At 36.5% G+C, this 16,167-nt stretch overlaps 1 protein-coding gene across 3 annotated transcripts in view; it reads left to right on the plus strand.

Moving 5' to 3' along the window:
- The window catches only part of hppy (MAP4K3-like protein hppy), a 394,076-nt gene that overhangs the window by 28,333 nt on the left and 349,576 nt on the right, over nucleotides 1–16,167 (plus strand). For all 3 annotated transcript variants that reach the window (XM_090376708.1, XM_090376710.1, XM_090376709.1), the window contains exon 2: nucleotides 9,844–9,901. In XM_090376708.1, coding sequence (XP_090232834.1) covers nucleotides 9,844–9,901 — 58 coding nt within the window. The remainder of the gene's footprint in view (nucleotides 1–9,843; nucleotides 9,902–16,167) is intronic.

The raw sequence follows: 16,167 nt of genomic DNA on the forward strand, positions 1-16,167 counted from the left end.
ACTCCACTAATAACATTAGTCCATGAAGAGCAGTGTCCATTGATTACAACTCTCTGTCTTCTCCCACTCAACCATCCCTTTATCCATAGCAGCAATTTGCCTTCAGTGCCACACTGCTCCAATTTGTGCAGCAGTCTTCCATGTGGAACAGTATCAAAGGCTTTTCTAAGATCCAAATACAGTCAATTCCAGTTATTTGGGACACATCAGGACTAGTGCATTTTGGTCCGATTAAGTGGCTGTCTCAATTCCGAAGTTTAACATAAATGGTTAAAAATACTCCCCCCTTTACAATTAGTTCCTGTACAATCAAATCACGTTACAACGAACTCATTATAGTAAAAGTACCGTTCACTATACAATGTGTAGTAAGTGCCGGTCATTGTGATCACATTTGTGAATTGAATTTTAATTCTATTAAACAGCAACTCTAATTAGCGAAAATAAGAGGAATATTATCCACAGGCTATAAAATTAAAGATATATTATGCACAAAATTACCCTTTATTACCTTACCAATTAAAAAATTAAATGATAAGTGAAATTTGGAAGAATATACGTGATAATCGGAATAATTAATGCGTACCGTAATATGTACATACTAACTAAACTAGTTGACATTTCTGTTCACTGACATTTGTGGGTGGGGGTTAAAATTTAAAACAGTAAAAAGATAAGCAATCAATAACAAAGAACACGGCACACACAAATTGCAAGTAACACCATACACGCAAGTGAGAACACAATATGCGAATGGAGAGCGGAGTAACGAGTTACAAAGCTTTAAAAATAGGAATGAAGAGAAGATCTGAAAATTAATTTTTTTATATTAATTTTGGAAGTTTAAACACATTTTTATCATAATAACCCACAGAATTCCAGCTGTCAGTATTATCGCAAATTCAGTTAGATCGAGTTTACTATCTGTTTATGATAGATTGCACTAACAGAAAAGCCCAATAAACAGGTGACTGCTAATTGTTTTTATTGTTTTATGGTTGTGACCTCCAGAAATCCGACCGAATTACGTGGTATGGCCGGAGACAATCGTAGGGCAATCTCCAGTGCTGCGGTCTCCTGCCCTGATTAAACGGCATTTTGTCCCAATTAAGCGAAGTAAACCCTGGCTATTTTCTCAATTGGGCTCTGTTTTTTAAGTTTTGTCCCAAATAAACAGCTGCCCTGATTAACCAGTGGTCCAAATAACCGGAACCCACTGTATATGATATCAAAGTTATTCTTTGCATCCAATTCCTTTGTGACTACATCATGGTATCCAATCAAATTAGTCAGACAAGACTTTCCCTTAACAAACCCATGCTGTGTCTGAGCTATAACTGAAGTCTTGTGTAGATGATCCTGCAATGCTTCTTTAACCAGTGCCTTCATTAATTTCCCTGGAACAGAAGTTAAACTAACAGGTCTGTAATTATCTGTGTTTCTCTTTGCTCCTCCTTTGTGGATTGAGGTCACATTTGCACATCTCCAGTCCATGGGTACCTCCCCTGAGTCCAGAGATGCTCTCATAATTATGGCTAATGGTTTGCTTACTTCCTTTGCTGCCTCCTTTAATATAACTGGATAAATTCCATCCACCCCAGGTGCCTTTCTTGTGTTTATCTTCAACAATTTCTCCTCCACTTTACTCTCAGTTATTACAAGATTATCTAGCTTACTGCCAGAGTTGAATACACCTTTGGCATTCCCCTCCCTGAATAACTCATGTGTGAATGTTGATGCAAAATATTCATTTAGTTTGTTAGCTACCTGAGCAGGATCATCAACAGTTGAACCATCGATATCAAGTGGACTAATCTGATTCATCCCCTTCCTTCTAGAGTTTACATAAGTAAAGAACTCTTTGCTGTTTTTCTTTCCATCCTTTGCCAAAGATTTCTCGTAATCTGCCATCGTCTGCCTCACCTCCTTTGTAACTTGGTTACAGACTAGCTTATATCTACCATAGGCTTCTGTGTCACATGTTAATTTATATGTATCCTGTGCATTTTTCTTCTCTGTCTCATGTTCAGTTAGTTCATCTGACATCCATTTAGGCCTAAATCTTGAACAATATTTCTTTGTTGGTATGAAAATCCTAGTAACTTCCTTCCAAGATTAATTCTTTGAATACTTCCCATTTTGAATTTGCTGTTGGTAACATCATCAGTTGGTTCCTCCCTGTATAGAATTTAAATACTGTCTCAGACCACAGTAGTCACCTTTACGAAAGCAAAAACCCTTCCCTTTACCCTTGACGGTAGTTACCTCTTTGAGTAAATCCCACTTCAGCACACTGTGATCATTGCCACCTAGTGGTTCCTTTATCTGAAGATTCTTGATGCATGAAGAATCACTACTGATAATCAGATCAAGAATATTACTCCCTCTAGTTGCCTCCCGAACATGCTGCTGTAGAAAACAGTCATCCAATAGGTTTAATTTCCTTTTTATTTATTTTTTATTTTATTTTATTTATTAATTATTATTATTTATTTATTTTATTTTATTTATTTATTTTTTTTTGTTTTTATCATTGTTTTCTTTGGATTTTTTTTTTTTGGCTGGTGCAGCATAAGCCATAGGCTTTCTTGCACCATGCGGCCGTTACTAATACTAATACTAACTTTACACTCATATTTTAAAATGAGTCTTGCTAGTGTGTGAGTGACCAACCCACAAATTCCAGTCAATATCCGGGAAATTAAAATCCCCCATTATAAGACACTAATTTACTGGCCCACTCTATTTCTCTGCACAATTGCTTATTATACTCATCAGATTCATTAGGTCTATAACACACAAACCAGAGAAGGGCAACAAGGTTAGTGAATGGAACAAAGGGTTGCTCTTATGAAGAAAGGCTTAAGTTTTGCAAATTACAGTGTCTGGAGACTAGGCACCAGCGAGGTGATCTGATAGAGGTGTATAAAGCCTTGAATGGTTCGAGCATGCTCAATGCTGATGGGATTCTACCTCTTGCTCAGAATAATCACCTGAGAGGGCATAAATTCAAATTGAGGAAAGACAGATGTAGGATAGATGTCTGGAAATTTCTCTTTAGCCAGTGGGTAGTTGGTTGGTGGAACAGACTTCCATCCCTTGTTGTTGAAGTCGATAGCCTAAATAAATTTAAGGTTCAGCTGGACAGGTATTTCGAACGAACGAACGGAGGGGTGAAGTGGAAGTTTTTTTTCTTTTTCTGGCTGATGCTGCATAAGCTTGCTTTCTTGCATCATATGCCTCTATTAATGCTAATACCTACTCTCATTTTCCTTTCCCAGTGCTTTATGTCACACCAAACAGACTCATCATTCCATTGTCCACCCACATCTATTGGATGCACTCCCTTAGATTTTATGTTTCTTAACTAACAGCATAACCCCTCCTCCCTTCCTGTCCTGTCTATCCTTTCTGTACACATTGTACTCCCCAAATTCCAGTTCTGCACTGCTTACATCTGTGTGACACCAAGTCTCTGATATCCCAACAATATCCGCCTTTGATGTCTTGACTAGCACTTCAAGCTCATCGAATTTATTAACTGTACTCCTAGCATTGATGCACATGCAAGCATACATGCACCTGTTTCTACTCTTAGTTACCCTAACACAGCCCATGTATTTTCTTGTTCCACTATGCCTCCCAGCAGTCCTGGAAATTCCCATTGCCTTGCTTTCCAGGCTGCTGCTCAATTGCATTTCAATTGAAGTAGTGCAAGAATCACTTTTACCTCTGCCAGCGGCTACTGTTAATCTATTAGTCCATGTATTCCCCAAAGCTAGCAGTTTTCTGACCCACCTAACTCTGCTTCTATAGCTTTAGCAAATATTCTTGCAACCTTTCTACTTAAGTGTATCCCATCCCATCCCTGTAGAAGCATTCTCTCCTGTTAACAAGCACACACCAGGCTGAGAAAAATTCTGCCCCTTGAGCCTTGCACAATCTGTACAGGGCAGAATTGATTGAAAAGGCTGTTATCATATACCCCATCCTATCATGTCTGGGCAGAATTGCAGACACTTTCAAATTCAACCCTAACTCATGGCATTTTTTCAGCATTGTCTTGTTAAGTACAGGCATACCTCGAATAACGAATAGGATGCCTTCCACGAAATTACTTCGTTAAGCGAAACTTCGTTTTTAGAGGTAAAAATACTATGGCCAGAATAGGGATACGTTCTTATGTAAAGAAAATGAAAAGCTTTTTTTTCGAACAAAGAAAAGTTTTATTAAATAAACAGTCAACTTACATACAAAGTGAAATCACATTTTAAAATATGAGTGTAAAGTTAGTATTAGTAACGGCCGCATGGTGCAAGAAAGCCTATGGCTTATGCTGCACCAGCCAAAAAAAAAAAAATCCAAAGAAAACAATGATAAAAACAAAAAAAAATAAATAAATAAAATAAAATAAATAAATAATAATAATTAATAAATAAAATAAAATAAAAAGGAAATTAAACCTATCATCCTATGTGCTTCCCTTACCCGAAAGTACTATCCAGATGACCTTTGAATTTCCCCAAACTGTCGGCTTCTACCACCCATGAAGGCAACTTATTCCAGTAATTTATAACTTGCTGGCTAAAATAAAACTTCCTGCAGTCCAATCTAAACATTTCCCCCCATAACTTGAATTTATGTCCCCTAGTTCTAGCATCATTTATAAAGTTGATTGCTTATGCTTTTTTTTTCTCTTTCATTTAACAATTGCCTATACGGAGTTATTGCATTTAACATTGATCGCTTAACAATAACACTTCTTCTTAAATCAGGATCATTTTCACTAAAAAAATTTAAAATGTTTTCAATGTCATTTAAGCACCTTTTTTAAATATTTGGTTGTTAACACTTTTTCGGCAGGAGCTTCTTTAACTTCGTCTTCATTATCTTTGTCTTTGTTGCTAACAAGGTTTTCTAAATCTTCCACTGAAAAACCATCATCTTCTGCATTCAATAAATTTCTAACATCCTCTTCATCGACATTTTCGAAACCTATAGATTGAGCCATCTGGATAACTTCATTTCTAATTTATTTTCTTCTTCTAGTACAACTTCTGGCCATATTTTGCGCCAAACTCCATTTAAGCATTTCTTAGTGACTTCTTTCCAAGAACTATCAATGTTTTCAATTGCGTTTTTAATGGTGTAGTTTTTCCAAAAAGTTTTAACTGTCATTTCCTCTTTATCCTCTAGTTCAGTTAAACTGCTTAATGTTCGACGCAGATAATAAGCTTTAAATGATGCTATTACTCCTTGATCCAATGGTTGAATCAGGTAAGTTGTGTTTGCTAGAAGAAACACAACTTTGACAGAATGCATGTGTCCAATGCGTTAAGATCAGTAGGATGTCCCGGAGCATTGTCTAACAACAAAAGAGCTTTTTCTTCAAAGTTGTTTTTTTTGACAATACCGTTTTACTTCAGGACAAAAGTGGTTAACAAACCAATCAGTAAATGCCAGAGGCATTTGATCCAAAGAGTAACGTTAAACGGTCTTTGGCTGCTTTGAACCCAGCAGCTGATTTTTCTTCAATAGAAATGAAGCTTTTTGTTGGCAGCCGTTTCCAGAACAAACCGCTTTCGTCAACATTTAACACCAAATTTGGAAAATTTTCACGTTCAATTATTTCCTTTAGTTTTTCTGGAAACTTATTTGCAGCTTCTCCTGTTAATTTTACACTATGAATCCTGGCCCGTTTTTTAAATTTCTCGAACCAACCACGAGAAGCCCCAAAGGTTTCCGTAATTTCTTTAGTTTGTTTAGATTTCAGGTGATTAAACTGGAATATTTTTTTATGTTAAATGGGGCTTGAAATTGCCGACTTCGTTATATCGAAGCTTCGTTATCAGAGGTAACGTTAACCGAGGTATGCCTGTAATTCTGCCGGTCTCCTACTCTTAATATCATTAGTGCCAACGTGTATAACAATATCACCCTTTGTTATTTATTATTTATTTATTTATTTGGTTTTTTTTTAGGAGCATTAGCAACTAAGGCCATGTTGCTCTGGGATATGCGGTGGTCATTCCCTGACCTTTCCGCATCCTTCGTATTTGGTGATCACGGGCTCGAACCCCGGTCTAATCAAGAAGCGTGTGCTACGCACTACTGCTCCGACCCACCTGGCTACAGAGGATCACCCTTTGTGCCCTTAAACAATGATATCTGCCCTACAAAGTCATCAACCTTTGCCCCTGGCAGACATACCGTGGTCCTGTTCCACCTATCCTTTTTGCACAATATGTTCCTCGTTTCCCTGACAATAGTCACCTACAACAACTAGTTCCTTTGGGACCAGCGTATTCTGCCTTGGGGGTTGCTGCTGTGTTGCGTGATGTTCAAGTGCAAGCTCTGGCATTGATGTGGGCAGCTGAGAACTTGATGGGCCCCTCAATTTAAATCCTTCGAGGGCATCCATCCTGTTCTTCAAGCTCTCATATAAGCCCGTAACAATGCCGAGTTGGTGCCTTGTTTCCTCGACTCCTTACATCGCGTACACACACAAAGACATTCCCCTTGGCAATATCATGTCCCGTCCCTGATTGCTCCACAAACATCAAACAAGCAGCGCATTTCAATAGACTGTGATTCAGAGGACAACCGCCCCCCTCAGTTCTCCCCTGAGCCACAGCACTTCCACTAGTTTGAGCCTTTTGCTTTGCTGCTCTGGTCTGAGTCATGATATCTATTCAAGTTCAATAAAATTCCAATACAAGATATAACCCAAAACCTATATCCCAATGCAGTTATAACACTATATATATGTATTTCGGTATCGAATATTATCTCCGAGTTACATTACGTGACTTTCTTATCCCCTGTCAACTTATATGTATTAATTTATGATGTTACGTTTGAAATAACTAGGTCACTCTATTTATTTAGTTAGAAATTAGAAATTAATAAGAGGAGTTTACCTCAATATAGTACGTAGAACACTTCCATATGATACCCTCCAGAAATTAAAACGGAAAAAACGAAAAAATCGACATCTTACCGGTACATTAAAGTAAAATATAAATAATTAAATAATCAATTTAACACAATTCAAAATCAATTTAAAACAATTAAAATTCAAATTAACACAATTAAAAGAATCTAACGAAAATATTCAAAACGATTTTTCGTTAGATTCTTTTAATTGCGTTAATTTGAATTTTAATTGTTTTAAATTGATTTTGAATTGTGTTAAATTGATTATTTAATTATTTATATTTTACTTTAATGTACCGGTAAGTTGTCGATTTTTTCGTTTTTTCCGTTTTAATTTCTGGAGGGTATCATACGGAAGTGTTCTACGTACTATATTGAGGTAAACTCCTCTTATTAATTTCTAATATTATTATCAACGTAGAACATATTGAGTATTACAGCTCTGATTCATACTATCTATTTATTTAGTTAAAAAAGTATAATTCAGTTGACAATGAAATTTAATAACATTAATAAATTTTACTGATTAATTGATACTACTATACTTGCTATCTAGTTTTCCGTTAAACTTTACGGAAATTATTATACGATACAACACACACGTTTTATTGTATAATAATGGCAGCAAGTTATGAGTGGTTAATCTACAGACACGAGGTATTATTTACTTTCCAAATAGCGCTATCTAAATTCAAAATAAACCACGGAGCTTGACTAGGTGTATAAGCTACTTATAGAAAATAATTTAATCTAACAATTAAGTCAATAAAGCGGCTAAGTATTTAGCATTAGCAAAGGCACATGATGCAAGAAAGCAAGCTTATATAGCATCAACCAAAAAAAAAAAAAAAAAAAACCACCCTTATTTCATCCATCCACTCGCTCCTCTAGTTCTGCCTTGAATCTATTTAAGCTATCAACTTCTACGACAGATGGAAGTTTGTTCCACCAATCAACCACCTGCTGACTAAAGGCAAACCTCCGCAGATCTATCCTACAACCTTCTTTCCTCAGTTCGAATTTATGGTCTTCTCAGGTGATTATTCTGAGCAAGAGGAAGAATTCCATCAGCATTGAGCATGCTCAAACCATTCAAGGCTTTATACACCTCAATCAGATGACCTCGCAGGTGCCTAGTCTTCAGACACTGTAATTTGCAAAACTTAAGCCTTTCTTTGTTAGAGCAACCCTTTGTTCCATTCACTAATCTTGTTGCCCTTCTCTTTACTTGTTCCAACAGCTCTACATCCTTCTTAAAATGAGTCCTCCAGACCTGTATACAGTACTCAAGGTGTAGCCTGACCATTGCCTTATACAAGGGGATAATCACCTCCTTATCCCTGCTAGAAAAATTCCTGTATATCATTGGCAAGACACCATGAGCTACTCTTGCAGACCTTCTGCACTGCTCAGAAAACTTCATATCTGCCTGCACAATTACCCCCAGGTCCTTTTCATTATCTACCACTGTCATTTTTTTTACCACAGAGTTGATACGTTACTCTGGGATTACTGCTTCCCATATATAGTACTTTACATTTGTCAATGTTAAACTTCATTTGCCACCTCTCAGCCCATCTGTTCAACTTTTCTAGATCCTGTTTCAGCAGTGTACTGTCATTAGTGTCCTTAACAACCCTGCCAACCTTTGTATTGTCTGCAAACTTGGATATTAAGCCTGATATACCATCATCAATATCATTTATAAATACAGAAAACAACAATGGACCCAACACTGAACCCTGAGGGACTCCACTAATAACATTAGTACATGAAGAGCAGTGTCCATTGATTACCACTCTCTGTCTTCTCCCAAAACTTTTCGTTCGCGGGAGCTGCAAAACTTGTCTATGCATGGATAAGATACCCTTACCGATACTGAGTAATAACCTACAAAATCTCTATCTAAATTCAATTTAAACTAAAGTATGGTTACTCGGAATATAAAGCAACTCTAAAAAATAAATTACTATGCCAATTTAAGTCAATAAAAAAGCAAAAACTTCTCTATTTGCTGGAGTTGTAAAAATTTTGCCTGTTCACAGGTACTCTCGCATCCACTCATCTGCAAATTCTCCCTTCAACTTGATATGCCTTTATCTGTATTGTTAATAAATATTGAAAACAAGTCAAATACAAAGTGTTTAAAGCTTAACGCTTCGGTTAGGACTTCTCACAGTGCCTAATTTCCAAGAATGCAATTTGCATAACTGAAGTCCCTTATGATAAGAGCACCCCTTTGCACCCATTCCACATACTTCTTAAAATGAGACTTCTAAACCTGTACGCAGTACTCAGGATGCAGCTTAACCATTGAATTATATAATGGGATAATCACTTTATCCTCCTGACAAATTTCCTGTATATCATTGACAGAGCTCCACGAGCTGTTCTAGTAGCCTGTTTGTACTGCTCAAAGAACTTAATGTTGGACTATACAGTTGCCCCTAGGTATCTTTTGTTCTTCATCACCATGAGTGTAGTACCATCTAATTATTGTTAGTCTGGGATTACCTTGCATTTACTAATGTTAAATCTTAACTACCACCTCTCAGTCCATCTGCCTAATTTATCTAGGTCTAGCTGGAGTGGTATGCCTTGATACTTGTCATTAACCACTGTGTCAACCTTTGTATTATAAGCTTGATGTGCATTTATAGATATTGTTAATAAATACTATAAACAGGAAGTGGCCCAGTACCAAACCCTGAGAGATGCAAATGATTAGAGATATGAATTCTATTAAATATCCGGAAACTTTTGTATTAATAAGAATTTTTTTTTTTTTTTTGAATAATGAAATAGCTTTATGCATATATACCAAATTAAAAGGAATATCTAATCATATCACTTCTTTGTATGTTTATTTTTATTATTTACTTAATTTATTTTATTTTTTTGGAACAGGCTCGAAGGCATAGTACGGGAGAACTCTCGGCTGTTAAAATTATCAAACTTGAACCAGGTAAGGAAAGTTTTTTTAACGTAGAAGGTTGAATCATTATAAATATTAATTTAAGAAAATGTTTCTAGGAAGGCTCTGTATCGTTCTCAGTTAACTGTGCATTTGTTCAAGAAAAAAAAAAGAAAAAGATTTAAGAAGGGAAAAGTGACTTAATACTGTACACAGAACTTCAAAAGGACTTCCTCTAAAGAACTTCTTTATTACTATATGATTGTATACAATGCTGGACAAATTAAAATCGAATTACCAAGGAGACATATGTGACAATGTGCTTTCGGGTCAGTTGCTGATTTAGCTAGTTTACGAATAATTCTTAACAAGGCAGTCTTCCAGAAATTTGGAAATATCCCCTCTAATAAACATTTATTGAAAACATTCGGTAATATCTGTTGAAAAAGCTGAAAGAACTTTTCGATTGCTGCATTCTCCACAAGGTCCAAACCGGGAAATTTAGTCAAATTAATTCTTGATAAAGGATACACAGGAGGGAAGGGTGGGGAGCAGTTACGCTCTTAGTTAAAAAGCACATAAAATCTAAGGCACTGCATCCAGTTGACACGAGTGGCCAGTGTAATGTTGAGTCAGTTTGGTGTGACAATCACTGAAAAAGCAAAAATGAGAGTAGGAGTCTGTTACAGGCCTAATGATGCTGATGAGTACAATGAATAACCATAGAGAGAAATAGAGTGGGCCAGTAGGGGATTTTAACTTCCCAGATATAGACTGGAAGTTGTGAGTTGGATGATTGTTTTCTACAGCAGCATGTTCGAGAGGCAACCAGAGGGAGTAATATTCTTGATCTGATTATCAGCAGTGATTATTCATGCAATAAGAATCTGCAGATAAAGAAACTGCCAGGTGGCAGTGATCATAGTGTACTGATGTGGAATTTACTTAAAGATATATAACTACCATCAGGGGAAAAGGGAAGGGTTTTTACTTTTGTAAAGGTGACTACAGTGGTCCTAGACAGTTTTTAAATTCTGTACAGTGGGACCACCTGATGATGTTACCAACAGCAAATCCTAGATGGGAAGCATTCAATAAAATACAGGCTGGACTCAATTTACGTGATTAATTTGTCCCATGAGCATATCACGCAAAATGGAAATGCGTTAATCGAATATAATAATCAATGGAAAAAATTATAATTGGTCCATGACTTTCAGAACTGTACATAAAGAATTTTAAAAATATGCTGCAAATAACTTTATAACTGCATACCATGTAAGAGATAATGAAAATTATTATATAATTAAATGTCTATTGCAAAAAAAAAAAAAATACACAATGAAGAAACCATTTGTTATGGAAATATTTAAAGAGTCGTTTTAACAGTGTTGACTTTCTTTTTTTCATCAATCAATTTCCAATAGCTGACAATCTTCTCTAGGCCATGGCAAAATAAATATTGTAGAGAACCTCAAACCTCTTGTTTGAGGTTCTCTGCAATATGAAAGATTTCATCTAGTTCTTTTATCAATATCTCTTTTGCAGTAACATTTTCATCTAGCTCATTTAAAAATTAAAAATTTTTTATTAGAATTTTTAACTGCAAGTCTGCACGTGACTTTATTAGCGGGAGACAAAGAAGTAACACATCTGCTTCCGATGGCTAATAGAACACACTGAGGCAGGCAGCGGGCAAACGCTTCTTTATTGCCCCGTCCGACACACAGTAAGCTTAGCACGCAATTCAAATCTTTTTCAACTATTAAGTAAAAAAATATTGCATTAACTGGAAATTTGCATCGTGTAAAGTGAACAATGGTATACTTTTTTCAAATAGCAGTAACTGAAAAACTGTTACTGCTATTTAACTCGCATTATATGAGGCCTGGCTGTAATCATAGATGCTACTGGGCTTTTCATACCAACTAAGAAATATTGTTCAAATCATAGACCTAAATGGACGTCCCATGAACTATTGAGACTTGTACAGAGAATAAAAATTGCATAAGATGCATATAAATTATCAGATGATGTAGAAGCCTATGGTAGATATAAAATATAAAGGATGCAAAGAAAAATAGCAAAAAGAATCCTTTTCTTGTGTAAACACTAGAAAGAAGGGGATGAATTACTCAGATCCACTTGATATTGACATAACTACTGTTGACAAACCTGCTCCAGTTGCTGACAAGCTAAATAAGTATTTTGTATCTACATTCACAGGGGAGTGGTTTCCAGATGTTTATCAAACTCTACCAGTAGAGCTAAAAGATTGTAATAACTGCAAGGAAAGTGGAAGAGAAATTGCTAAAGTTAAATGTAAGAAAGGCACCTGGGATGGATGAAATCTATCCAATTATATTAAGGGCAGCAAGGAAGGTAAGCAGACCTGTACCCATAATTATTAGAGCATCCTTGGATTCATTTGAGGTCCCCATGTTGTTGTTGTTATTTGGGTTTTAGGAGCATTAGCAACTAAGGCCATATTGCTCCGGGGATATGCGGTTGTCATTCCCTGACAAAAATTAATCCTGATATCATGTACTGCTGTACATGATATCAGGATTAATTGGAGCAGTGTAGCATTAACAGCAAGTTACTGCTGTGGATAAAGAAATGGTTGAGGGAGAGAACAGGGAGAGTTATTATTAACAGACACCGCTCATCCTTGACAAATGTTATCAGTGAAGTTCCCCAGGGTTCAGTGGTAGGCCCATTGTTGTTTTCCGCATTTATTAATGATATTGATTAAGTTATATCAGGTTTAATGTCTAAGTCTGCAAATGATATGAAGGTTGGCAGGGTGGCTAATGACAGTAATCACGGTATCCTACTTCAACAAGATCTAGAAAAATTAGGCAGCTGTGTTGAGAAATGCAATTGAGGTTTAACATTGACAAATGCAAAGTACAGTCAGTCCTCGTATAACATGTGTTTACACTACACGAATTTGATCATACGTGATTTACAAATAAGGGAACGATATCATATATAACACAAACCGAATTTGCTTATGCATGACTCACCTTTGTGTTTACAAGAAATGGCAGTCGAATGTGGAGTCACCCCAACTGAACGCAAAACAATAGGAATGAAGATAAGATTCTGAAAATGTATTTATGTTTTTTATATTGCTGAACAGGAAACACATTTCACCATAATAACATAAAAACCCACACAATTCCAGCTATCGGTATAATCGCAAATGCAGTTAGATCGAGCTTACTACCAGTTTATAACAGATTCCACTAGCAGAAACGTAACTGGAAATTTTTTTTAGTTTTATGGTAGTGATCTCCAGAAATGTGCTTATTATTATTAGCTATATGGTGCAAGGAAGCCTGAGGCTTATACTGCACCACCCAAAAAAAAATATTCCCGAATTACTCTGAGAGAGAGAGAGAGAGAGAGAGAGAGAGAGAGAGAGAGAGAGAGAATCACCAAAAAAGAGAAGAATGATGATATCCAGCTCAGGATCCTGGGTGTGCCAAGCCATACTCACCAGATGTGAACCCCTGCTTTAGTAAAGTTTGGGGTGTTAATAGTGTGTCTCTGCCTTTACGGTGTTGTTTATTCAGTTGCTACCCGCACGCAGCTTTGTTTATTTGTATTAAGCGTGCCTCCTCATTTTGTAATTGTGCTTTATTCCCTAAAATGAGTAAAATACTTAAAAGGTGTGAAAAGGAAGCATCCTGGGGAAGACACTACAGATTTAGAGAGAAAAACAAAAGCAATATCGATAGACAGAGGCAGGCTGGGTCAAAAATTCTTACTTGGGAAAATTTGCAGTGGCCTCATACTAGCGTTTATGGCCAAAATCACACTGGCTTCCATCGTCTTTTGGCCTCCGGCCCACCAGGGTTTTCCTGGTAAGTCTTATGGTCAGTCCATCTCTGTCAATAGAGAAAAAATATGAAATTGTGGAACGCTTTGAGCGAAATGAAAGAACATGTGATATTGCACATGCTACAAGCCTAAATGAGGCAATGCCGAGAATTAGAAAGAATGCAGAGAAAATAAAAACAACTTTCATAGCAGGAACAACTCAAAGTGTAACAAAATCCATTGGATCAAGACAAAGAACTGGAAGAGATAGAATGGCTGTCATCTGTTTGGATAGAAGATCAAAGAACAAGTTTGCTTACGTTAGAAGAAAAAGCATTAGCAATATTTTATTATGTAATAATCGTAATAAAATATGTAAGTATTTTATTTTGATTATTTATTGTGTTTGGTTACAAATGTGTGTTCAATCTTGGGTGGTCGGCACCTAACCCTATTTTTCTCATAGGGCCTGTTATTTATATTGCACGATTTTGCATTGCACGAGGGTTTCTAAGAACACAGCTATACAAGGCCTGATTGTACTGCATGTGGGTAGCTGTAATTCCCTAGATTCCCATATAACTGTGTGGTACTACACTCAGGGTAGTGGAAAATTAAAGACCTGGTGGTAAAGATCGTGCAGTCAGATATGAAGTTCTCTGAGCAGCGCAGACAGTCTGTCAGGACAGCACCTGTGGTTCTGTCAATGATATACAGGAATTTTGCTAGCAGGGATAAGGAGGTCATTATTCCATTGTATAAGGCAATGATCAGGCTACATCTTGAGTATTTCACAAAGGTCTGAAGACCTCATTTTAGAATGGATTTTTAGAGCTGATCACCAGGGGTACAGAAACTGGCAACGAAGACTGGTGAAGGGAATAAATAGGTGCTCTTACCAAGAAAGACTTCAGTTCTGCAAACTGTATCATCTGGAGACTAGGCACCTGCAAGGCAATCTGATTGAGGTGTTTAGGGCTTTGAATGGAGTGAGCAAGCTGAATTCTGATGGGATTTTTCCTCTTATTCAGACTATGCACGTGAAGGGACATAAATTCAAATTGAGGAAGGTTGGTTGAAGAATAGATGTGTGGAAGTTTGCCTTCAGCTAGTGGGTGGTTGACTGATGGAACAGGCTTCCATCCGTTTTTGTGGAAGTGGATAGTTTGAATAAATTGAAGGAAGAACTATACAAACTACTGGAAGGGATGGATAGGTGAAATGAGATTTTTTGTTCGGCTGATGCTATATAAGCTTGCTTTTTTGCATTATTTGTAACTGCCAATACTAATTTCATAATTTACGCGGTTTTTCGTCCATAAAAATAAAACCTCTGCTAAGAAGTACGTGATGGTCATCTTCATTGACTTCGAGGATGCTTTGACTCACTTTGGTGGGAGTGTGCCCTCAGGTAACTGCAGGCGAAGTTTATACAACTCCAGAAAATAGAGAAGTTTTTTTCTGTTTTATTAACTTAAATTGGCATATTAACTTATTTTCTAGAGCAGCTTTATATTCCTAGTTACAGTACTTAGTTTAAATTTTAACTTGGATAGAGATTTTGTAGGTTATTACTTAGTATCGTTAAGGTATCCAATCCACGTGTTTTACAAGTTTTGCAGCTCCGGCGAATGGAAAGTTTTTAGCTATATTTAGCCGCTTTACTGACTAATTGTTATATTAAATTATTTTCTATAAGTAGCTTATAGACCTAGTCAAGATCCTTGGTTTATTCTCAATTGAGACAACAAGATTTTGGAAGTTAATTAATACTTAAGTGTCCGTAGATTTACCATTTGTAACTTGCCTCATTATTATACGATACAACGTTATATCCCGTACTAGATAGCATTAGCTTAGTATAGTATATAATTATCAATTAATCAGTAAAATTTATCAATCTTGTTAAACTTCATTGTCAATTAAATTGTACTTTTTAACTAAATACATATAACGACTTAGATTTTACAAATGTAACATTATTAATTAATATATAACTTGATAAAAAAGTTATATAACGAAGGTCGGAGATAATACTCGATACTGAAAAAAATATATTTAGATATATAGTGTTATAACTGTGTTGGGATATAAGTTTAGGGTTATAATTTTGTACTGAAATTGAATCAAAATCATGACTCAGACCAGAGCAGCAAAGCAAAAGGCTCAAGCTAATGGGAGTGCTGTGGCTCAGGGGAGAATTGAGGGGGACAGTTGCCCTCTGAATTACAGCCTTTTAAAATGCACTGCTTGCTTGATGTTTGTGGAGCAATCAGGTATGGGACATGATATTGCTAAGGGGAATGTCTTTGTGTGTTGTGTGTGTGCGATATAAGAAGTGTGAGGAAATCAAGCGACAACTCAGCGTTGTTATGGGCCTATATGAAAGCTTGAAGGACAGGGTGGATGCCCCCGAAGAATCTAAATTGAGGGGCCCATCAAGCTCTCAGCTACCCACATCAATGCCAGAGCTTGCACTTGATCATTAC

The sequence above is a fragment of the Mastigoproctus giganteus genome, chromosome 6 (genome assembly GCF_048544385.1).
Source record: "Mastigoproctus giganteus isolate SK-2022 chromosome 6, ASM4854438v1, whole genome shotgun sequence".
Classification (NCBI taxonomy): Eukaryota; Metazoa; Arthropoda; class Arachnida; order Uropygi; family Thelyphonidae; genus Mastigoproctus; species Mastigoproctus giganteus.